Source organism: Sinocyclocheilus grahami, unplaced genomic scaffold, assembly GCF_001515645.1.
Source record: "Sinocyclocheilus grahami isolate Dianchi unplaced genomic scaffold, SAMN03320097.WGS_v1.1 scaffold437.1, whole genome shotgun sequence".
Classification (NCBI taxonomy): Eukaryota; Metazoa; Chordata; class Actinopteri; order Cypriniformes; family Cyprinidae; genus Sinocyclocheilus; species Sinocyclocheilus grahami.
In genome coordinates this window covers 462,338-487,182 of record NW_015505616.1, presented here as the reverse complement: position 1 = coordinate 487,182, position 24,845 = coordinate 462,338, and the positions used below count along the sequence as shown (strand labels likewise).

The 24,845-nt window shown below is 37.7% G+C and overlaps 2 protein-coding genes and 1 long non-coding RNA gene across 6 annotated transcripts; all 3 read right to left on the bottom strand.

Annotated features, from left to right (window-relative positions):
- Positions 1 to 429: 429 nt before the first annotated feature.
- LOC107551886 (intraflagellar transport protein 56) lies at positions 430 to 8,477 on the bottom strand. The gene is made up of 14 exons (XM_016233649.1): positions 8,467 to 8,477; positions 7,823 to 7,910; positions 7,597 to 7,742; positions 7,213 to 7,384; positions 6,260 to 6,437; positions 6,113 to 6,168; positions 5,789 to 5,851; positions 5,613 to 5,676; positions 4,049 to 4,137; positions 3,883 to 3,966; positions 3,733 to 3,802; positions 3,428 to 3,534; positions 3,005 to 3,138; positions 430 to 844 (listed from the first exon to the last, which is right to left on the bottom strand). The coding sequence occupies exons 1-14, from the start codon at positions 8,475 to 8,477 to the stop codon at positions 733 to 735; spliced, it is 1,374 nt and encodes a 457-aa protein (XP_016089135.1). The 3' UTR covers positions 430 to 732.
- LOC107551921 (40S ribosomal protein SA-like) lies at positions 8,434 to 11,161 on the bottom strand. Its single transcript, XM_016233701.1, has 7 exons — positions 10,958 to 11,161; positions 10,154 to 10,272; positions 9,623 to 9,868; positions 9,415 to 9,543; positions 8,833 to 9,001; positions 8,671 to 8,706; positions 8,434 to 8,577 (listed from the first exon to the last, which is right to left on the bottom strand). The coding sequence occupies exons 1-7, from the start codon at positions 11,088 to 11,090 to the stop codon at positions 8,483 to 8,485; spliced, it is 927 nt and encodes a 308-aa protein (XP_016089187.1). The 5' UTR covers positions 11,091 to 11,161; the 3' UTR covers positions 8,434 to 8,482.
- A 4,529-nt stretch (positions 11,162 to 15,690) lies between these two features.
- On the bottom strand, positions 15,691 to 23,310 carry LOC107551922 (uncharacterized). Of its 4 annotated transcripts, none has more exons than XR_001604824.1 (4): positions 23,205 to 23,310; positions 22,568 to 22,679; positions 22,341 to 22,468; positions 15,691 to 15,834 (listed from the first exon to the last, which is right to left on the bottom strand). It is a non-coding gene; the product is annotated as an uncharacterized lncRNA (long non-coding RNA). The 4 variants fall into 4 exon arrangements; XR_001604821.1 differs by lacking the exon at positions 23,205 to 23,310 and adding an exon at positions 23,022 to 23,190; XR_001604822.1 differs by lacking the exon at positions 23,205 to 23,310 and adding an exon at positions 23,022 to 23,190 and having other exon boundaries at positions 22,568 to 22,676.
- Between the last annotated feature and the right edge of the window lie 1,535 nt (positions 23,311 to 24,845).

Below are 24,845 nucleotides of genomic sequence, written 5' to 3'. Positions count from 1 at the left end.
TTACAATAAGGTCCCATTGGTTAACGTTAGTTAATGTATGAACTAATATAACTAATAATATGCAATACATTTGTCATAGTATTTATTAATCTTTGTCAACATTAATGAAAATACTACTGTTTGTTGTTAGTTCATTTTAGCTTAGGTCCATTAAATAATATTAACAGATACAACTTTTGATTTGAATAATGTATTAGTAAATGCTGAAATTAACAAAGAATGATAAAAGGATTTTCATTGTTAATTCATGTTAACAAATGGAACCTTATTGAAACATCATACCCAAGCTAGATTACTCTTCAAACAGATGAATCTTCATAGCACTCTATATAATTTTATAAAACCTATCAAATTAAAACACTTGCCGACATTTATTGTTCCCAATACAAAACAATAAAGGCTTATGTTGCCTCAAGTATGGAAACATATCAACTTTATTTGTTGCATTGTCCATCTCACAGAAACATTCATTGACATGGATATATTGCAAATATGCAAATATAAAAAAAGAAACGCTAAGTAAATGTTTTAGTGCGGCTGCACTTATTCTAACTTTATAAGAGCACTAGATGTTTTTTTTTCTTTCTAAGATGCATTCTGAACTGTTGTACTCATATTTTGTTGACAGATAAACAAGCATAAGGATACCATACAAAAAAATTAATAACATTTACAAAAAAATAAATGTCCAGGAAGAACTACTGCAGTGTGTTAGCTCATTTGTAAATGCGATCAGAGAGCCACTCTGTTGTCTTTGGCCCATTTCTTCATGATGCGGATGATGTACTCAACTTGTGGGTTGCCAGTGCTCCTCAACATCGGCAAAACCTCCTTCAGTGTCTCTCTGAAAACAAACAAAGCAAATCAAAAAAAGAAAATATAAATATAGAAAACATGACCAGAGGTCAAAAACTCATTTTCTTGAGAGTTAACGATGATTTAACAGAATTTTGCAAAACTTGAGTGAGCTACGGCAGTCTATTTTAACCCTATAATTTATTTATTTATTTTATTTATTTATTTCAAGTTTATTTGACAGGGACAATGCACATCAATAAATAACATGTACAATGTGCCAGAATTGAACTGATTGTAAAATGGTCACTCTAAAAATATAAAGAATTAATCAATACATAATACTTACATACTCCAAAATACATATAACATTCACACTATTCCTAAAAAAAACATCTGCTTAAAGGTTATACTACACACATAACCAACAAATCAATACCAGCTCACTCATACACACAATCCAACTGTCAAACAAAATGACAAACGATGTATCAATAATATCATAATATCAATATACAGACAAAGATAATGTAAGCATACAGACATGTAACAGTAGCCCTAATCATTCAATCAGTCCTAAACCAAACAACCTCATATACATAGTATAAAAACCTCAAACTAGTAGAGCAGAAAAGACAGGACAGCAGCAGAGTTTAGTTTATAAAATTAATGTTGACAATGCTGACTCTCAATTAACCACTTCTTTAAGTGAAACTTAAAGGAGGCATAAGTATTAAAATTTGTAATGTAAGTTGGGATGGAGTTCCACTCACGAGCAGCCCTAACTGAAAACACTGTTTGACTAAATGCACTTTTTCTTAAAGGGACTATGCAATCACCTCTTACTGCACTTCTCGTTAATCTGTAACCAGATGGTGCTACGTTTACAAACTGGTTCAATACAGGAGGAGCCAGTCCATGTCTGATTTTATACATAATCTAATTTTCCCAACTTAAAATATTGTATTTTTTAAAAATATCACAGTGATGATGGTGTATGGATTTCCTATCTAAAACTTTCAAGGTTTGTTTATATAAAGTGATAATTGGTTTGAGAGAAGTATTATTTGCTTGTGACCAGGTTGTCAAACCAAAGGTGATATGTGAGAAGATCATTGAATGCATAAACATCTTCGCAGCCTTAATTGACATGCAGTTACGGGCATATCTAAAATTTGCCAAGTTGAACTTAATGTGATTGAAAAACTTTCTTGATGTATGTTTTAAAAGTAAGATTGCTATCAATATATACACCCAGATATTTAAAATCTGAGACAACTTGTAGTCTCTCCCCATCTATAACTACATCTGACTGAAAAACATACATACAGTTTTTAATACATTTAGTTGTAAGCAATTATGTTTTAGCCATTCTGTGATCTTTAACATTGAACTTGTTAGCTGCTCAGCAGCTTGAGCTGCACTATTAGCATGTACAAAAACTACTGTGTCATCAGCAAACATCTGGATGTTGGAATTGAAACCAACATTTGGCAAATCATTTACATACAGAGAAAATAAAAGTGGGCCCAAGATTGAACCTTGTGGGACACCTGCTGACAAAGAAACAACACCTGATTGATAATTCTTCACTCTAACCAACTGAGACCGATGTGTTAAATATGATTCTACCCATTTAATGGTTTCATTCTAATGCCTACTGTATTATATTTGATACACAAATTTCTAAGGCCTCTAAATATGATCACAACTTTGCTGAAAAACCTGTTGTACTTAGTCTACCACATGTTTTCATTGTCTGATTAACAGTTTATACTCTTTTAGCAAGTAAAAAAAGTATAATTCTAAAACTGTCCACCTTCAGGTTGTGGTACACCTTCACACGTGTCTTTTTGTTGTAAAATCTTGCATATTTTTGCTCAGTGTTTTTCCTCCTTGAGTGTGACTTCCACATTCTCACTATATCATACTATATAAGCAATAGAAGCCTGATGTATAAAATATGATTCTCCAGAAAAAACACATGACATTTTTAAATAATATTTTGTCTAAAGGTTCAATAAACTGTTCCATATTTTTTTTTTTATTACTTTTATTTTATATGTCAGGCTTTACTGGGTTAAATGTAGAACTAATAAGAGTCTAATAAGGAATAATAAAGAATTTAGTTTAATAATCTGAACCAAATGATAATGGCTTTTAAATTGCATTTAACATATCATTCCACAGGCATATCATTGGCTCATACCTGGACTCTCGGCCTGCCAGTATGAGCTGGAAGATCCCAACACATGCTCCACGCTTCCCCTCCCAGTACTCAGGGTTTTGATCCAGTCTTTCTAGAGCATCAAACGCTTTGGCTGCATAATAAAACTGCCCCATCTAAAAAAAAGGTCACAGAATAAATATAAATAATCTATTGAAACCTTCAGAAGAAAACCTTGTGGGGGGATACAACAAGCATAATCACGGCTATAGAAACAACAGCCAGAAACTTCTGACAGTGGTCTGAAGAAACAGCAATGGTAAATGCTTATCCCATTATGGCTAGCACTCAACTACTTTTAACAGTGTCTTTATCATTATTAAAAAAAAATTAGTGACAAGCTAATATATGAATGAAAATATGTTTACAGTCACGACTGGCTAAATTACAATCATAATATTGCACCTTGTAGCAGTCATTTGCAATGAGCTGCAGGAGGCTGAAAGGGTCAGATGAGGTTTCCAGTCTCAGATAGAGCTCCCAGGCCTGTCGAGCCTTCTGATTCATAATGTCTAGAACAGAGGAGGGAGGATGACATAAGAGAGCGAGTGGTCGATGCGTCTACAGAAATGACTAATCAAAAAGAGTTGACATGTAAAAGACGCTTCCAAAGACAACTCAAGTCATTCATCTTCATTAAAGGCAAAACTGAACTTAACTAGCCTGTTGGCCATGGTTCAAAACTTTCAAAGAGATATAGGAGAACCTACAGCAGCGTGCCAACCAGCTCAGGTAAACGTAATCATTCTTGATCTTCTCATTCTGGATGAGCAGGAACACCTGTTCACATTAAATTCAGATTTAGTCATACTTGCAGATGGTTCCTAAATCATATTTACTGAACCACAGTTGGTCTGTACCTCTTCAGCCTCCCTGTAGTTTCCCAGGGCAGCCTTGGCCTGAGCGTAGTTAAAGCTGAATGTGTCGTCGTTGTAGAAGTAACTCTACAGGGAAACAAGATTGATATTTGATGCTGATGTTTTAATGCTTCTGCTTTTAGTCTAAACACTCTGATGTGTGTATTACCTTGACTGAGTTGAGATATATAAGCACATCCTCAAACTGTTTCAGCAGGAAGAAACAAGAGGCCATACTCTGCCTGCCCGGTATTGTGTCTTATATGAAAAAAGACAACAGAAAATAGATCATTAAATGTGTTTTACATGTCCAGGGCAAAGGAAAATGCATCCTCAGTGATGCTAATGTACAAAACCTACGTTTTATTTATGTGCTATGTAGCAAAACAGGTACAAAATGCCAACGGGTACCAAATGAACACTCGACAAGTACCTAGTAATGAAAAAAAAATCTTTGGTGAGTAAATAAAGCTATTTGCCAGTCAGCTGGTGACTCAAGTGGAAACTGCAATGTGTTTGATCACACACACACACACACACACACACATAGTATATATCTTTTTATTTTATTTTACAGAACAAAAGTAAAATTGCAATACTAACATTCATGGTTGTCCTAATTTCTCTCCTGTCAAACATTAAACCGCTGAGCTTTTACTTTTGCAGAAAACAAAAATAAAAGGGGAGACCTCAAAGCTTCTCTTTTGTTGACAACAGATTCTCATTACAAATTTGGCACGATGAAGTTTGTGCGGAGCAGCACTTACTGCAAACTGAGTCGCTCTGAGACACTGAAAACATCACCTGCTCACGTGTAAATGAACACAGTGCACACACACACACACACACACACACACACACACACACATAGTATATATCTTTTTATTTTATTTTACAGAACAAAAGTAAAATTGCAATACTAACATTCATGGTTGTCCTAATTTCTCTCCTGTCAAACATTAAACCGCTGAGCTTTTATTTTTGCAGAAAACAAAAATAAAAGGGGAGACCTCAAAGCTTCTCTTTTGTTGACAACAGATTCTCATTACAAATTTGGCACGATGAAGTTTGTGCGGAGCAGCACTTACTGCAAACTGAGTCGCTCTGAGACACTGAAAACATCACCTGCTCACGTGTAAATGAACACAGTGCCGCGCTTCCAGCACTCAGCGGAACTATATGAATCACACAAACGGCCTATTTAGCATTCAAAATTACGATTTTGCAATCCTGCATTAGGGACAAAAAATTTTTTTATTAAAACTATTTATAAAATGTATTTATAAAATAATATAACCATGTTAGGTGCAAGTTACATTTTGTAGTAAAATAGAAAGGACATATAATTGCGAGCCATCTTTTCAGTCTAGGATGATGCATAGTTTGTGTCAATGCCGCGCTTCCAGCACTCAGCGGAACTATATGAATCACACAAACGGCCTATTTAGCATTCAAAATTACGATTTTGCAATCCTGCATTAGGGACAAAAAATTTTTTTATTAAAACTATTTATAAAATGTATTTATAAAATAATATAACCATGTTAGGTGCAAGTTACATTTTGTAGTAAAATAGAAAGGACATATAATTGCGAGCCATCTTTTCAGTCTAGGATGATGCATAGTTTGTGTCAAGAAAACAAACTGTCACTGGCTCCCTTCCATACAGCACAGGGGCCCGGCTGCTGAACCAGCGCTAATATTGTTATTGTTAGCCTAAACAATGATATTACCGCATTCACTGGCTGAGCCTCCAACCAACTGGAAAAACTGCTGGGCAATTTTTAAATGGTCCCTCTGTAAAAATCCACAAACATAGAATGAGATAAGAGAACACAGATTTGGGAAACATGCACAAAGGCTTTGTTGTGTTTGAGAGGAAATACTACTTAATCTGATTTAAATAAACCTCACGAACCGATCCAATATCTTGTCCCAAAGCAGCATTCACCACCCCCTTCAGAATATATTCCTGTGAATTACACCAGAGGATAAAATGTTATCACTGGACCCAAAATGTATTTTAACAATAGATTGGATTATGGAAAATGGTGCTATATGGTGGAAAATATTATTTGATTAGTTTAGAATTGTCAGTCCATTCATACTGTTACTTCCAAGATGACCACAGCCCACACCAGCAGATAAAACAATTTCTAATCAGTTATAACCACTTACCAGTCACTGACAGTAAATAAGAATAAAAAAATAAGCATTAGGGTGGACTAGATACCTGGGGTGTGGTGGGCTCAAGGTCTTTGATGAGTTTGTAGGCCTCCTGAATGTCATCTAAATGAGAGATGGCAAAGTTAATAACAAACCTGATAAGCCAGTCTCACTGTATCTGCTAAAGACAAGAGGCTACGCCTGATCGACATACCTTGTCTGAGATAGTAGATGACCAGATTGAGTCTGGCCTCTGATATGACGTCAATCAGAGGAGGCAAAATCTGCAAGGCCCCCTCACCCCCACGAAACACAACCAGATTGTGCTGAATGAGCTCTTTAGCAAACTGAAACGAGCTTGAAGAGATATCTATCAGGTTCTTCAACTCCGTCTAAAGAGGGACAAAAAAAAAAAAAGGTTAAAGAACTTAAAACCATCTTCACACACTCATGCATTTTACCTAAATGCATGTACTTTCTTAATAAATGTCCCAGCTGTTATGGTGAACAAATTAGTCTGTTAATGTTTAATCTGATAACATTGTTTTTACATTACATAATCACATTTCATAATCCAATTTAATCACAAATGGATAAAATAAAGAGCTATGTTATTTTCCTACTGAATATTCTGTTTCACCCAGAAATACCCTACCATTCAAATGTTTTTTATTTTTAAACATTTTCATTTAGCAAGGACCCATTATATTGATCAAAAGTGACAGTAAGGACATTTGCATTGTTACACAAACATACACACACAAAAACTTCAAATACATCCTGATGAAATTTTTCACAGTCTCCATAAAAATATTAAGCGGCACAACAGTTTTCAACATTAATAATTGTAGTACGTTTCTTGAGCAGCAAATCATCATATTAGAATGGTTTCTGAAGGATCATGTGACACTGAAGATTGGAGTAATGATACTGAAAATTCAGCTTTGCATCACAGAAATAAATTACATTTCAAAATATATTTCACACTATTATTGTTTTTACTCTATTTTTGAACAAATAAACGCAGCCTTGGTCAGCACAAGATACTTTAAAAACAATCTTACCTATCCCAAACTTTTAAACAGTAGTGTAAAATTCATGTTGTTTTTAGGATCATAATAATCAACTTTCATCTTGTGTATTAGAAAACATAGTAGTATACCTGACCTCAGCAGCTTTGCCATTGTAGAGTCTGAAGTGGTTGCAGGCTTTGAGGTTAAGGGCGACAGTAGAGTCAGGAATACTCTGCAGATATACGGCCAACACTTCCTGTGACACGTCATAGTAATCCAGTTTATAGTAACACAGAGCCACATACACATTCAGGGCAAGAAAGTCTCTGTAGAATTGGAGAGAGACAAATCATTTGTCAATATTTCTGTTGTGCTGTATAAAGAATGTGTTGACTTTACATACAATAAAGACAGAATTAAAAGCAAAAATGTTTAATTAAAATTCAATTTTTTTATATTATTGCACAAATGCATTGTACTCAGAGGTTCATATGTTGATGTGATCATGACGCGGTTGGTTTTGTGGATTCTGAGGCACCTGTTCTGCAGTAAGATGCGTTTGTAGATATCAATGGCCTCTTGGTAATGAGAGCGCATATAGTGAATGGAAGCCAAGCTCAACTGGTCCTCAGTCACGTCCTCCAGGTTCTGATGGAAACCCATCAGCTTCTTTTCATCACTGAACTGCACAGAGAAAAACAAAGCAGATCATGTTATTATCAACTGATGCACTAGCATAATAATGAAACATTATGAAAACTCACCTTATGAGCTAAATGAAAGAGCAGGCGATTCTGAAGCTGAGTTTTTGGCCCTGAAAAAGACAGCGTGTTATAATTTTTGGATAATGTGCTACAAAAAAGTGTATATTTCTAATAAATGCTGTTCTTTTGAACTTTCTATTTATATAAGAATCCTAACAAAATGTAACATGGCTTCTATAAAAATATTATGTAGCACTGCTTTCAACATTGATCATAATAAGAAATGTTACTTAAAGGGGTCATATGATGCGATTTCAAGTTTTCCTTTCTCTTTGGAGTGTTACAAGCTGATTCTGCATAGATAAGATCCCTGAAGTTGCAAAGACTAAAGTCTCAAATCCAAAGAGATATTCTTTATAAAAGTTAAGAGTCAACCACTCCTACCTAAAACGGCTCGTTCTAACACGCCCCCACATGTCTATGTCACTATGTGGAAATATTAGCATAATGCCGCCCAATTGTGCACGCAAAGAAAGAAGGCGTGGTTTCAGGAACAGCAATCGTGTTGATGCAGCATGTCAGGGAGACGCTGTGTTTCAGTGCATAAGCAAAAGCACTTTATTTGGCCTATTCAAAAATCAGCTCAAAAAGAACGAATATCGGAAACAAGATTTTAAACAATCAAGTTTATCGCTTTCACAAGCATGGTTAACATTTCTCTTAAGACCAGTCTGCAGTGGTACCGCCCCACTCTCCGGCCTGAGCAGTGGGAGCAGCAGACCAATCCTCAGTAGCAGGCTGAGCACTCCAGTCCTCTGTTGAAGAGAGAGAAATTCTAAATGACACCAAATGTTACACTTCATTATTTTGCATTTTACATTTCATGCTACCAAGCAGGAAACCCTTACCTGCAAACACCTCAGCTGGTGCAGCTTTGGCAGGAGCTAAAGTTCAGAGGAGTTGATTAGTTCACACTAATTTCACACGTTCAGTTGAAAATGATCTAAATTGAATTTCCAAAACTGCACTGTGTATAACGTGGGTAAATAAGTCTACTAGAAGTAGCTTACCCTCAACGCCAGCTGGGAACTGCTGGATGGGCACAGAAGGAACCTGAACACCTTCAGACCAGTCAGCAACCTCAGGCTGGTTGAAGTCGGGCACAGGAGCGGTCCATTCACCCTGGAACTCCTCTTTACCAACAGCCTTCTCAGCTGCAGCCTGCTCTTCCTTCTCAATCTAGAGGTGGAAAGACAATCAGTGGCATAATTAGCACATCTGAACAATTAAAAGATGGCATAAAGTCATATGAAACAGATTTTGAATATTGGTTGGTTGTATTTAAATTAGCCATTTCAGCTTCAAGGGCTATTTACATGGCAGACACAGATTCATAATTTAACAAACAATACAAACATTTTATACATTTCAACTTAGAAAAAAATAATTGTATATTTACAACTCTATACATTCTTTAAATGTACACATGACAAAAAGTCAAGTATGGCCTATACAACTTTCTCATGTCTGGATTTAAAAGGGTAGATGCCTGTTTTTCACCCACAGGGTTCACAAATGTGAAATTCTCGGACTGATTCTGAATAGGTGGACGACGAGAAAAGTGATTAATATAAGAATATTCTGCATCATACCTCCTCAGGATCTCTGTAGAAGTACAGATCGGGCATGACCTCCCATGGGTGCTCCCTGGAGATGGTGCCCCTCATCCTCAGCACCTCTCTAGCCAACATCCACCACATCAAACCCACAGAGTGGGGACCCTAAAACACGACATCTAAAATCTTAAAACCACATAGAAAAGACCCCACTTGCATGAAGAGTTTAGTTTCTCATTCATACCTTGTTGTTGCATGGGATGGCAATGTCGACGTATCTCAGAGGGGAGTCTGTGTTGCAGAGAGCAATGGTTGGGATGTTGACGTAAGAGGCTTCGGTCAGCGGCTGGTGGTCAGCGCGAGGATCTGTCACGATCAGGAGGCGAGGCTCCCTGAAAGCAGCCTGAATCTGATTGGTGAAGGTTCCAGGAGTGAAACGACCAGCGAAGGTGGTGGCGCCAGAGGCAGAGGCAAACTTGAGCACAGCTCTCTGACAGGAAAGAATGGTGACCGTTAACATCACTAAGATCATCAACAGTCATGTTAACAAACACATCCTGTGCGAGTGAAGGAGTAAAATATTGTGGCTCAGGTTACTATCAAACCCCAGTCATGGGGCAAAACCCTCATGGTGTTAGCGAAATCCCGGCCAAGTCACTCTTGCACACTTCCAACACCCAAACACCGACAGCAGTGCCAGGTTTTTAATAATGTGCCTGGTAAAAAGCTCTTTAGATTTTCTAATGTGCTGCTGTCATTAACTAGTGTCAATCACCTGGCCAGTATTTCTGGAGGAGATAACGCAAACATCAGCTGGATTCTCGATGGCAACAATGGCACGAGCAGCCAAGAGCAGTTTCTCCCAGGTCTTCTTAAGGTTGATGATGTACACGCCTGCAGAAATGCAAACATCAGATCAGTTATAGCGGTTCCTAAACGGTCACAAACCATGAGAAACATTTCATCTCATACCAACTACATTTAACTATTGTGTAACAAATTAATATTGTGATTCATTTGTAGTTTTTATATACAAGTAGCAAAACTTGTTTCAAACATTAAACCCTCAAGTTTTTATTTTAGTCAAATTATTTTGGGTTGACCATGGGTTTAATGTTTCTTATTAAGTTTTTCTTCAAAAATGGTGAAAGTTATGTCTATGTGGATAAAGTGGTCCTGGTTCACCTGTTCCAAAATAATTAATTTTAATGACTGGCTAATAACTCTTTTCAGACTAACCAACTGAATGCCGTCCATTAAACGATACGGGTTCTAATATCATTTTCCATCACACCACAAAAGAAAACTGGCCAACCAATAAGATGCATGCTTTGCCACATGTCACTTTCTACTCATTGGTCTGAACAAACTACATACACAAATCTGACCAATGCTGGTGTGAACGGGTATTAAATCCCAGCTTTTTATATTTTATGATTTAATTCAGCTTTTAATGAACTTTCAAACCACCTGCAGTTTCCTCACAAATCCCTGTAAATTACAGTAAACTACAAAGATTGAAAAAGCACCAGAAAGGCATATCGCAGCCAAATCATCCATGTCTTGTTGCACTTCTTACCGTCACTCTTTCTCTTGTAGACGTACTGCTCCATCTGGAAGTCCAGGTTGGTTCCTCCCAGATGGGTTCCTGCTGCCAGGAACTTCAGCACATCCTCCTCCTTCATCTGAAGGACATCCAGACCTCCGGACATCGTGACCACTTTCCCTGCGTAACGAGTTTAGTGGGGGAGCTGGAAGGAGAAACAGGAGCGTACAGGAGGCTTAGTCGAGAAGAAATTATTCAAGGGACTAATGTAGCTCAGGTTGCTATCAAACCCCAGTCATAGGACGCATCAGCCCTGCTGGTGTTAGCGAAAACCCGGCTGGATCACTTTAGCACACTTCCGACACCTCCACACCGACACCAGTGCGAGGCTTTAACGGTGTGCAGTCATCATTAGCATCTACTCTACCGCTAACTCACTGAGGAAATGTGTAACTTATTTCAACAATCAACTAAAAGAGATATTAAAGGTACGTAGACATTTGATGTCAATCATAATACTCCTCGATGTTAAACATTCTTGAGTGACCACTGCGCGCGCTACACTGACTGTAGCAGTACACGCGCTTCCTTGCGCGAGATTACACGTTGCGACTCAGGCCTGCATATTTTAAGAGAACTGGCGCAAACTTCTAAAATTAACATGGTCATGCCTAGAGCTGATCCGTGCTGGTCGCTGAGGAAATATTTCAACTTCGCGCTGTGGCTCGCCAGATCGGCTTTCACCGTCGACGAAGCGGACTCCAGCCCGGGGTCGTCAGGTGTGGTTGCCGCAGGCATCATCACAATATGGTAAGGGACGTAACATTTCCGTCACACGCTTGAGGTATTCGGCCAATCACAACGCACTGGATAGCTGGCCAATCAGAGCACACCTTGCTTTTCAGACCGATGAGCTTTGTAAAAATCAACGTGTTTCAGAAAGGCGGGGCATAGAGGAGAAACAATAATGTACAGTATGTGGAAAATAATGTGTTTTTTTAACCTTAAACCACATAAACACATTTCATTACACCAAATACACAAAATAATGTTCTTTTTAGCAGCATCATATGACCCCTTTAAGTAAAACTAAAAACATACAATATTGTTACTTGAAATAAATAAACATTAACTTAAAATAATAAAACAATACAAAAAAACTTTTAAGATATGTTGCCAAGTCAACATTCCCCATTTTCATTTAGTGTGGCTTGATAAACTAAAACAAATATAACTAAACCAAAAATGATTTTAAGTTACATATACATAAAAAAGAAACGGATGAAAACACAAAAGAATTACTAAAACTTATACTAAAATGAAAATGGAAAAAAAATAAATAAATAACTATACTAGTATCTCGATTAAACTAACACTGGTACCAGTAGGCAATGTTAACAAAAATACATGATAAATAAATAATAAAAATGAAAAAACTAAATGATTAAATAAACTCTAAAATTTGAAATAAGTAAATGACATCATGTCATGCATTGTCTTGTATTTTGACCATGTAACGTCCATTAAATAGCAGCACAAGTCTAATGTCTGCATTCTGGTTCATGCTGGACATTATTATGATATCATCATTATTTCCTTAGGGAGCCTAGCTGGTTTTTGATTACTATGCTTGAGTCATTTTGCAGTTAGGTAAATAAAAGCTGACAGGAGACTGATGAGGTCTGATGTGTTATAACTACTGCTCCCCGCTTGATTTGTCACTGCAGTGCTTCTGTCCCTCTAGGTGTCCTCATACCTGACCCCCTTTACACTGTCTGGAGCCATCAGGCTGTCAGGGTTTGTACCATCAGCAGCACCCATCAGAGCACAGAATAACAGCAAAGCAAGACCATTTTGTGCCACGCTAACAGTATACTAGACCAGTGTTTTCTGTTTTTTTCCCCTAGCAAAAAGCACAAAAAGAGCATTATTGATTTTTATCCATCTTCACTATAGGGTGTTAAAACTCAGTGACAAATGCTAAAAATGGTTACAAAACCACCTGCATAAAACAACCGTTCACAACCATTTATAAAACAGGGCAGATTTATTCACATATTAAAACAGGCGCGACATTTGCATGTGCAAATATTGTCACATACAGACAAAATATCAACAATAATGGCATTAAGAAATGCTGAAGAGACAACACTGATTGTGTGTAGGCAAAATAGTATCTCCACAGTACAGCACAATAGCTTACATAGCAACATGTGACCAACACACACCACCCAGAATCAGTTTGAATGCAATCATCTTCACTGAATTTAAAGTGCTTTCACAAACTATATGCATGTAGTGTGCAGTGATCGAAACTTATGAACCCACTTAACTGATATAAAACTAGTGTATCACTAGGCTCCAAATGTCTTCCAAACATCATACTATGGGAACTGAACTGCATTCTGCAGCAGATAATCTTGCCGTGTCAGGAAGAAGCCAATCTAATTTTAATCAAGACAATTGAAAACAAATTGTTAATGGAATTGAATTTAGCAAACTAAATTAAATTATTACTTGAGTATAACAAATTCCTGAATTTAAATAACCAAAGTCATTTGACGTATAGTAATAATTCCTGTGGTACAATCAAAACCTTTAATTCCTATTGGGATCGACACGCTTAAATAAATCAAAATCTATTTCAAATCCATAAAGATTTTTGCATTGTGACATTATTTACATGACAATTAAGTATATTTCCCCTAAATTCCCATTGTAATGCATCCCTGCATTGAGTTTTTTCTCCCATTATTATCAAAGGTTTTATACTACAAATTACTGTAATTTGCTGAAAAAAAAAACACATTACTGGCAGGACAACAAAGACTACCATGGTGTTAATATTAAGTGTGTGTGTATATATATATAAATAAATTCACATTAAAGTAATGACAAATTGGGGAGAAAATGTGCCTAACAGGAATTAAATTAATGTTACAATGCCAAAAATCCTAATGGTTCTCATACGCTTCATTTTCTCTACTAATTTTAAGGGTGAACAACCACCCGGACATGTTTTTAACAGACTTCCTAAAATTGCCCCTATGGGTCATGTTGAAATAACATTACACTGTTGTGTTCACACCGAGCACCACCGATGACACTATGGCATCTTACAGTGGTTTTACACAAAATGTCAATACGACAAAAAAGTCCATTAAAATTATCCGACAACATGTTTGCGAATACGATAAATTAGGTATTGCAATTTCTCACCGATACGTTCCACTTCAAACATTGTTTCTCAGGAACAATAACACTTGTTCTCCCCGGTTTCTTTAATAAATATTAAATGTTTCTCCAGGTCTATATCTTATGAAGTCTCATCCAATCCAAATCTTGGCTTTGTCTGTGCCAAGGAGTGAGCGTTCAAGGAAAAAAGAAATAAACACTGAAATGCACTGATGAACCCATCCAGTCATACAGCACAGGAAATCAGTAGAACAGCACAAATCATCGCATAGAGACGAGCATTTATAGTCGGAAAAGAGTATGTTGGTGAGACAGTAATGTTTTGTCAGTTGAGTTTCTCAGCCCTAGAGAAATTCGGTCTGATTGTCGGAGTGCTGGAGTATTATGTCAACATGTCTTTGTAACACCAGTCTCTTGGACACCCACTAAGCCTCATCCTCGACTAAAAAGGATTTAGGCTTAAACTGCCTCCCCAGCGTTCGGAGACCTATCCTGGAAGAAGTGCTGCTTCAGCGAGTAAAATGTGCTGAAGTAGATCCCTACACCAGGGATACAGCGCATGAACGACTGTAGGGGACAAAGAGAGATAAACAGTGAGACAGATGAACAGTGAAACTATTTGATATACAAAAAAGAAAAAAAACCAGTGATGCACTGAAATTTTGTCAACCAGTTCAGTTCAAGCGGCAGCATGGAGATGAATCAAACATCTCTTACTTTTTACTACTAGTTGTAGCACAAAATAAACATGAATGAACATCAGAAGGTATTTTGAAACAAACATCTTACTGAAATACATCTTGTCTCATGTAACTGTTGAACCAATGTTTCAACCAAGAAAACAGCTTGTAAAAAATAATGTCAGGCAATGCTACATTTACCTCAGGAATGCAATTCAATGTCCATAAACTTGAGTCAACTAAAAAAAAAAAAAAATTCTATTGAGAAGCATTTTGCTAAATATAGTTGCTTCCTTTGCTCCTGTAAACAAAACAATGGTTCTCGCGAGACTGATTGAATATCAACAGCCATTCAATGCCATTATAAAGCTTGGAAGAGCCAGGACATTTTTTAATATAACTCTGATTGTATTTGTCTGAAAGAAGAAAGTCAGATACTGTACATCTAGGATGGTTTGAGGGTATAAGTAAATCATGGGGTAATTTTAATTTTTGGGTGAACTATCCCTTTAATGTTAGTCTACAGAATTTGTATCGGTTTTATCATCCACTGACAAAAATCCCAACTACATTTGTTCAAATCACTAAATTTAAGCATGCTGTAACAAACACCACTAACTATTAGCAATCGGTACTGGGCAAAACTGGGATATAACGTTGCTTCCCTTGGGATTAAAGTTGTTTTAATCTATGACACGCTAAATTAGCAGTTTGCCAGAAGAACAATAGAAATGATTATGTATATTAACTATGAAAGACATGTTTATTATCTGTCAGTCAAGTCCAACTAAGACTTGACATCTAATACCAGACAAAGATCAGGGCAGAAGGACAGCAGCCTAACGGCAGGCTCATGTCTAGACATGGTCAGTGAGGGTCACAGCAGGCATGTCGGTTGGTGGCGTCTTACCCTGGGTGCATGTTGTTCTGCAGGGTCTGCAGTCTGGTCTTCACCAGATCCAACGGCTGGAACAGCAGAGTGGAGCAGGTGCCGCTGAGAGAGCCGCACATGAAGGCCTTCAGGGCAGGATGAGACTGAGAGAACAAACCCAGAAAGACAGAATTTGAGAAAACAAGGACTGAAGGAGAAGACAAAGGTTAAATGTTAGAAAAGAGTATGAATGGATGAATATAAAATGTGGGGTGACAGCAGAGGAGAAGTCAAATAATTGTCGGATGACAATTGGAATGGAACAGAAAGATCAGATGATGAAACTACAGTTTAAGAGAATACAATTAAGGCAGCGCTTTAAAAGGGGCCATATTCAACATTTTATTTTCCTTAAGACCACTTATAATTTGTCCAAATTTGTTGCACCAAAAACAGTCATAGTTTAGATTTATGACCATCTTTCACCCCCTCAGAATAAAACAGGTTGTTTTTGTTACTGTTCATTTAAAGATGAAATGTGTAATTCCTGAAACAGTAGGGCTGGGTATCAATACAGATTTGATTCTCATTTACAAGCTCGATCCAGCTCATTTGAGTATATTCCAACGGTGCATTTTTTGCTCACATATGAAAGAAATCTCTCATCGAATCCTGTAAATTATACAAGACAGTGTTTCAGACTAATTCAAACAGCGACTTTATAGACATCTACTGTATATGTTAAACCTGTCTAATGAATGACTAACCTCCACAATTCACAATGTTGTACTACCCTGTCCTCATTAATATTATATTTTGATATGAATTATAATTATGAATATTTATATTTATTATATGTTTTACTCACTGCTGTATGGCTGATTGTATGTCTACATCTTTCTTTGTTGAGATAATAAAGAAGTCAAAAATTTGATAAAAACCTTAAGGGCCTTCACTACAAAACACCATGTGTGCCACACATGACCTGAAAAGTGAAGCTAAAACATTTTGATCGGCTGGCTGCAGTCATAAACCCCACCCTCTTCATGTAAATGAATGGGATATGAGCCAAACTAAATAATCAAATTACACTTCAAATTAATTTTTCCCAAAGATGGTTTCCATCATTTTAGGTAGTTCTTGTCAAGCTAACATATGTTCAAGTGTTCGTTTTTCAAATAAGTTTGGTTTTAGTTAGTTATTTGCTATAAAAACAGGGTGTGGTGTCTGACATGATTGTGAACTTGCGATTGGGTCTGCGGGAGTTTGATACCATGGCTCCACCTCACAATCACTACTGTGCAGCCTCAGGCTCTAAATTACGTCATTTTCACAGGATGACAGCAGCCATACGGAGATGTTTTGGCTTCACTTTTTAATAGTGGAAGGAACTAATCGTCCATCTTTTTTTACAATCTATGTAAAACACCAAAATAAAAGTTTGGTTTAACTTGAATATATGACCAAAAAATGCAATATTGTGTTGTAGAGGGATTTTTATTACAATTAAAAACTAATTTAAATTTTTTTTTAATTCAATTGATTAGACAAGCTTTCTGATTACTAAAATGTCATTAATCCTTTACAACAAAATCAGGGGGGGGAAAAACACAGAATTTTGTAAAGTAGAATAAATATAAAACAAAATGAAACGCATTGAATAAAATAAAACAGAATTGTAAAAAATTAAAATACACTTCATATGACTGAAACATGGGCATTCATATGCTAATGTAATCAAGGAGGCCGTGATGTCAAAACCATGATGATTCCTGCAAATGAACAACATATTTTTGCAGCTTGGTTTTCATTAAAGGGGTCATATGATGTGATCACGGCCCCACATGTCTACGTCACTATGTGGGAAGATTTGCATAACGTCGCCCAAATGTTCACGCAAAGAAAGAAGGCGTAACTTTTATTCTCGCTGTAGTTTTGTTGCTTCCGCCGCCATGTTGTGGAGACGCTGTGTGTTTCGTTGTGAAAGCGAAACTACTTTGTTTGGCCTTCCAAAAGAGGACACGACTAGATATCAGTGGTTAAGTTGTATTTACAACACTGTTCTGGAACAGTTCAACCCAAATATTCAGATGTGTGCAGTGCATTTTACGGAGGACGAGGACTGTTTCCTGGGAGAGTAGCCTACAATGTCGGTGTCGGTTTCAATAAAGTGGGGCAATTCCAACTTTGCAAGGACAGTCTGACGCTTCTGACTCACAGCCTGCAAGTACGTATTCATACGTAAAGGATTTGCCACTGATGATTCAACCGCGAGTTTTGATCAGTGTAGAGTAGCGCTTGTTGTTTGTCGTTTCTCTGATCACAAATGCAGACATGGTTTTATGTTTACGCAGCGCAATACGCAAAGCTTAAAAAGACAGCATAAGTCATTATAATTAGTAATTATGTCCCCACTGGATGCAACAAATGCCTTGTTTATAAGGGGTTTTATTGTTTTTGTCTTGTCGTGCCGGGACAGGGCATCACAGTATGGTAAGGGGCATAACATTTCCGTCACACGCTTGAGGCATTCGGCCAATCACAATGCACTGGATAGCTGGCCAATCAGCATACACCTCGCTTTTTGGACCGATGAGCTTAGTAAAAATCAACACGTTTCAGAAAGGTGGGGCATAGAGGAGCAACAATAATGCACATTATGTGGAAAATTATGTGTTTTTTTAAACCTTAAACCGCATAAACACATTGCATTACACCAAATACACAAAATAATGTTCTTTTTAGCAACGTCATCTGACCCCTTTAACATTCTGGGTGGACTAGGAAGGGAGCTCTGCACTGTAAAAGTTTTATTTCATAAGAGCAGAATAATTCTGTTTTCCAAGTTATGCCCCCTTTAACAGGCTTGGGTACAAAAACAAAAGCCTTCTTTTTCTCAACACAACAGTCACCATCTACTGCAAGAGCACTAAAAACACCACAGTGACCAAAACTGACACCCCAGATAAAAGGATATTCTCACGCACTGAATATCCATCCAACAGTTAGAGCCCTGCATGGACACCAAACCTAACAATACATTTATGCAATGTACATTTATGCAAATAAAAAAAAAGTAATATGTTGTTTGTGCATGACCACACGTACACATGAACGCACTTCAAAACTGACCATAATAGAGAATCACACCCAACACAGATGCACAGGCACACACTGACACCGTCAGCAACATCACATGCACACTGACATGCACATCAAGACTCGAGCACTGCCGACAGGCTACCCAGAGTGCTGAGATTAATTTAGAAGCATGAAAACAGCAAGACACAAGTGATGGGCAGACGCACACACAACTGCGCAGAAACACACAAAAACACACACTAGAGAAACATACAGTGAGCCACTGACTAATCTGCCCTACCTTTCCCAGGCTGCTGGCAGATTTGGGCTGAGGGTCCTTTTTCTCTTGCATCTCTCTCTCTCTCTCTCTCACTCACTCTTTCTGCTGCCACTAACAGCACATGACAGAGTAAGCCCCTATCTCTCTCCTCTCAACCACAATGCCCACAAATCTCTCCTTAACCCCCTCCCACCCAACAACAAGAGATTCAACGGCTTAATCCACAAGCTTCCATGCTTGCCGATCTGAGCGCTGGTTTTCCGCACTCCTTATCGCACATCCGTGGTTTCAGTCCCTCGGTTTCGTTTGTGTTCCAGATCAAGTGCTTTCAGCACAGTGTGAGTCATACAGTTGCCGAAGGCATATGTATATGTGCATGAGCGTGTGCTTGTGTGGATGTGACACAGGAAAAGTGGGTCATACATTGATTGGATGCATATATCCTATTATTCCAACATAGGTTCAGCCGGGTTGCACAACAAAGAAAAACAATGATTTTCGGATCTTCATATGCCTTTTACACATAAAAATGGATTTGTGCTGGGCAAAACAGTGTCGTCAAAACATATTCACACTCCCTCAGACTTCTATTACAAATAAGACATGAAAAAATTAAATATGATTGCTTTTCTCTGCTAGTGATAGACAGAAATTCAAAAAACATTTAAGCTGATATTAATGTTTTGCAGTCGCAAAGAAAGAAGGCGTAACTTTTATTCTCGCTGTAGTATTGTTGCTTCCGCCGCCTTGTTGTGGAGACGCTGTGTGTTTCATTGTGAAAGCGAAACTACTTTGTTTGGCCTTCCAAAAGAGGACACGACTAGATATCAGTGGTTAAGTTGTATTTACAACACTGTTCTGGAACAGTTCAACCCAAATATTCAGATGTGTGCAGTGCATTTTACGGAGGACGAGGACTGTTTCCTGGGAGAGTAGCCTACAATGTCGGTGTCGGTTTCAATAAAGTGGGGCAATTCCAACTTTGCAAGGACAGTCTGACGCTTCTGACTCACAGCCTGCAAGTACGTATTCATACGTAAAGGATTTGCCACTGATGATTCAACCGCGAGTTTTGATCAGTGTAGAGTAGCGCTTGTTGTTTGTCGTTTCTCTGATCACAAATGCAGACATGGTTTTATGTTTACGCAGCGCAATACGCAAAGCTTAAAAAGACAGCATAAGTCATTATAATTAGTAATTATGTCCCCACTGGATGCAACAAATGCCTTGTTTATAAGGGGTTTTATTGTTTTTGTCTTGTCGTGCCGGGACAGGGCATCACAGTATGGTAAGGGGCATAACATTTCCGTCACACGCTTGAGGCATTCGGCCAATCACAATGCACTGGATAGCTGGCCAATCAGCATACACCTCGCTTTTTGGACCGATGAGCTTAGTAAAAATCAACACGTTTCAGAAAGGTGGGGCATAGAGGAGCAACAATAATGCACATTATGTGGAAAATTATGTGTTTTTTTAAACCTTAAACCGCATAAACACATTGCATTACACCAAATACACAAAATAATGTTCTTTTTAGCAACGTCATCTGACCCCTTTAACATTCTGGGTGGACTAGGAAGGGAGCTCTGCACTGTAAAAGTTTTATTTCATAAGAGCAGAATAATTCTGTTTTCCAAGTTATGCCCCCTTTAACAGGCTTGGGTACAAAAACAAAAGCCTTCTTTTTCTCAACACAACAGTCACCATCTACTGCAAGAGCACTAAAAACACCACAGTGACCAAAACTGACACCCCAGATAAAAGGATATTCTCACGCACTGAATATCCATCCAACAGTTAGAGCCCTGCATGGACACCAAACCTAACAATACATTTATGCAATGTACATTTATGCAAATAAAAAAAAAGTAATATGTTGTTTGTGCATGACCACACGTACACATGAACGCACTTCAAAACTGACCATAATAGAGAATCACACCCAACACAGATGCACAGGCACACACTGACACCGTCAGCAACATCACATGCACACTGACATGCACATCAAGACTCGAGCACTGCCGACAGGCTACCCAGAGTGCTGAGATTAATTTAGAAGCATGAAAACAGCAAGACACAAGTGATGGGCAGACGCACACACAACTGCGCAGAAACACACAAAAACACACACTAGAGAAATGTACAGTGAGCCACTGACTAATCTGCCCTACCTTTCCCAGGCTGCTGGCAGATTTGGGCTGAGGGTCCTTTTTCTCTTGCATCTCTCTCTCTCTCTCTCACTCACGCTTTCTGCTGCCGCTAACAGCACATGACAGAGTAAGCCCCCATCTCTCTCCTCTCAAACACAATGCCCACAAATCTCTCTTTAACCCCCTCCCACCCAACAGCAGGAGATTCAACAGCTTAATTTTCAAGCTTCCGTGCTTGCTGATCTCGGCACTGGTTTTCCGCACTCCTTATCGCACCTAAACGCACATCCGTGGTTTCAGTCCCCCTGTTTGTGTTCCAAATCAAGTGCTTTCAGACCAGTGTGAGTCATGCAGTTGCTGAAGGCATATGTACAGTATATGCGTGTGCGTGTGTGGATGTGACAGAGGAAATGTGGGTCATACATTGGATGCATAGCCTATATCAAATTATTCCAACATAGGTTCAGCCGGGAAGCACAACAAAGAAAATTACTTTCGGATCTTTATATGCCTTTTACACATAAAAAAGGTTTTGTGCTGAGAAAAACAGTGTCACCAAAACATACACACCCTCAGCCTTCCAATACAAATAAGAAATTAAAAATAATAAGACCTAATTGCTTTTCTCTACTAGTGAAAGACTGAAATGTCAGGCAAAACAATAATTCGCCAGGTATTTGGCCCTTTTGAGACAACCAGCATCAGCCGGTGACTATGACTGATTGGTCAGTAAACACATGTAGAAGTTTTTTCATCAGTTAAAATATACAACATTCTTAATGGAACATGCACATTCACGTTTTCAAATATTTTAGTGAATTCTACGTTGATATTGTGTCAAATAAGTGCTCATTTAATTTCAGCAACTTTGTGTATGTTTCTTTGAGTATCAGTGAATTTTATTATGTCTTGACATTGTGTGTTATATTGGACAACCACTAATCTCTTCCCAAAAGAATGTCACACATTCAAGCTGATGTTAATGTTTAGTTATATCAGAAAAGTGTGACACTGGCTTTTTAATAGCCAGTCAGGTTAAGTAGCTCAATCTCAGGCCATTCTAATATATTCACCTTCAAGTTATTCGACATGTCATGTTTAACCTCAGTAAAACAAATCTACATTAAAGCACACATTCTTAGCACCAACTCACCAGGGCAACCTCCATTGCAGATGGAGAGGATGATGATGAAGCTTGCACAGAGGAAGAGCTCAACTCCCTCCCTTTTATCTGTTCTATGGCCGTTGTGATGTCTGAGACGTCAAAGCTTTGATTCCAGACTGTATGAGGGAGAAATTAATTTAATACCCAACCTGATTAAGTAAGCACTGCTACCATCACACGAGAGAGATGTAAGTTATATTTAATGTTTAACGTACCTGTCTCTTAAGGACCGAAGAGGAAGAGTGAATGAGGACTGATCTTCATCATGATTCTCGCTCTTTCTGTCACTTTACGCACAGCTGTCAACAGTACATACGGAGCCGACTACTTTAAACACAGAAACCACCATTTAATTATTAAAACATTACATAAACGTAGAAATCTGCAGCATACCACAGAATTAAATGTCAAACAAAAACAAACGACTAAAGCAGGTCTTAGTAAAAGCTAATGCGAATTTCTCTGGCCCGGCATAACGTTAACGTTACTTCAAATATCCTACAACTGCTAACAACTGATAATTGTTTTCTTCGCAAAATACAAAACTGACAATAAACACATTGGAAAATATTGGAAATAAGGTGGTGCAATACACGTCAGCTGATTTCTGTCAGTTAGCCGGTAATGCTAACAGTCACCTCTCACTCCATCACAAGCCATACACTTTACCTTACACACAGTTGTTCCGTTCTCCAGTATCTCCAAAAAAAATAGTTTCAGGCAAACAATGTAACTTATGCTAAATTGGCGTACACAAGAGTTTTCAACACCACATTCCTGCGCGGACACCGTGAGCAGTGAGTTTGGAGTTACGCTTGCGCGAGAAAGTTGTGCGCTGTTTGCGTAACTTACTAACGTTAGATGCGTAGTCTGCAGAACAACGGGCAAGAACCGGTTTCAGCTCGATTATTCCAGCGGTGCCGGTTACACGTGCTCGGGGGAGAGACACTTGATGCCCCCCACTGGAGCTCTGAGGTAAATGTCTTCCCAAACACGGAATTTATTTAACACTGCTGTCATCTCTCGTGATAAATTGGGCATCCTTTCGAAATAAACGAAAGTTAAGCCGTGGTTTAAAAAATACGTATTTTTGAATTGCCTCTAAAGCCCCGTTCACACCAAGAACGATAACTATAAAGATAACGATAAAGTTCTAAAAATCGTTCTAAATATTAAAGAATAGCATAGTTCACACCACAACTATAACGATAAGGATACAGAGGAACGATATCGTTGTGATCACTTTCAAAACGATTTAAAAAAAAAATTTTTTTTTTATTTAAATGCTGTTTCAACACGGGGGAAAAAACAGATGTATGATTGTTAAAATGTGCCTTAAGTGTTTGTATTCGAATAATGTTTAATAATAATAATAAAAAAAAAACTTTCAAAACGATTTAAAAAAAAAAAATTTTTTTATTTAAATGCTGTTTCAACACGGGGGAAAAAACAGATGTATGATTGTTAAAATATGCCTTAAGTGTTTGTATTCGAATAATGTTTAATAATAATAATAAAAAAAAAACTTTCAAAACGATTTTTTTCCAGCTGATGGACGATAAAACACTGACAGCCAATCAGAATCCATCCTGCTGTAACGAGCTCGAGGATTTAAAGCGGCAGACGCGCGTGCGCTTAGAATAAACAGACGATATCGTTCGCTGGTGTGGACGCTAATATCGTTATCTTTATAGTTATCGTTCTTGGTGTGAACGGGGCTTTAGAGCTCGTTGTAGTGTCAGAAGTATAGACTGTAAAAACAGGTCATAAGGCGGCGCTGTTGCGCGTTCTTGACACTATTGCGCAACAGCGCTTCAGACTGATTCTCAATTAATAAATAGCGCATATTTATGCCAAGTGATTGCTTTTGAACTAGAGTTGATGAATTATGACAATGTCTACTTTATGACCTTTATATACGTTTTAGACTGTGGTAAGAATGCATAGTTTCTCTCTCATCTGAAGGTTCAGCCTGCAATAGTATAGACATTTCAAAATAAGAGTCCCTGTGTATTTCGGGCTTGTTTATAATTTAAAGTCAACACGTTAAGTGTTTTTTCCCCCCTGAGCATTATTGGTATTTTGGTTACACAAATTAAATTGTAATTTAATTTAATTTCCATTTAATTCATAGTAAACTGTTGTAATTTCTGGCTGGGATGCTTTCCCACAGAAAGAACATTATTTGACATTCAATATATAGATTTAACTAGGATCAGTAAAATCTGTGTCCCATTCATCGAGAGACACTATATGACAAATGCTGTAATTTTGCATAATTTACAACACATAATAGGAGTATGTAATAGTAGCCCATGTTATTGAAATGAATTTCAATAAATAAAAATAGTTAAGAATCACACAATATTTGTCACATGTAGTAGACCATTTTTGTGCTGTGGGTAATAGGAGGATTTTCCACCTGGCTACCACTGCAAGTATATTTCAAACCTGTGGGAAGCACTGCAACCATTTTATTATAAATATTTTATG

Bases quoted from the DNA above. Each gene is read 5' to 3' on its own strand.
- LOC107551886 (XM_016233649.1), bottom strand. The intron at 6,169-6,259 runs GTATGTCGATCA...TCTCTCATTTAG, and splicing joins CATCTACTATCTCAGACAAG to ATGACATTCAGGAGGCCTAC. The intron at 4,138-5,612 runs GTAATATCATTG...TTTTCATATAAG, and splicing joins AGGCTCAGCCAGTGAATGCG to ACACAATACCGGGCAGGCAG.
- LOC107551921 (XM_016233701.1), bottom strand. From the start codon at position 11,090: ATGTCCGGAGGTCTGGATGTCCTTCAGATGAAGGAGGAGGATGTGCTG. The intron at 9,002-9,414 runs GTATGATGCAGA...TTCCACCTCTAG, and splicing joins TCTACAGAGATCCTGAGGAG to ATTGAGAAGGAAGAGCAGGC. The intron at 8,707-8,832 runs GTAAGCTACTTC...TCTGAACTTTAG, and splicing joins GTTCCCAGCTGGCGTTGAGG to CTCCTGCCAAAGCTGCACCA.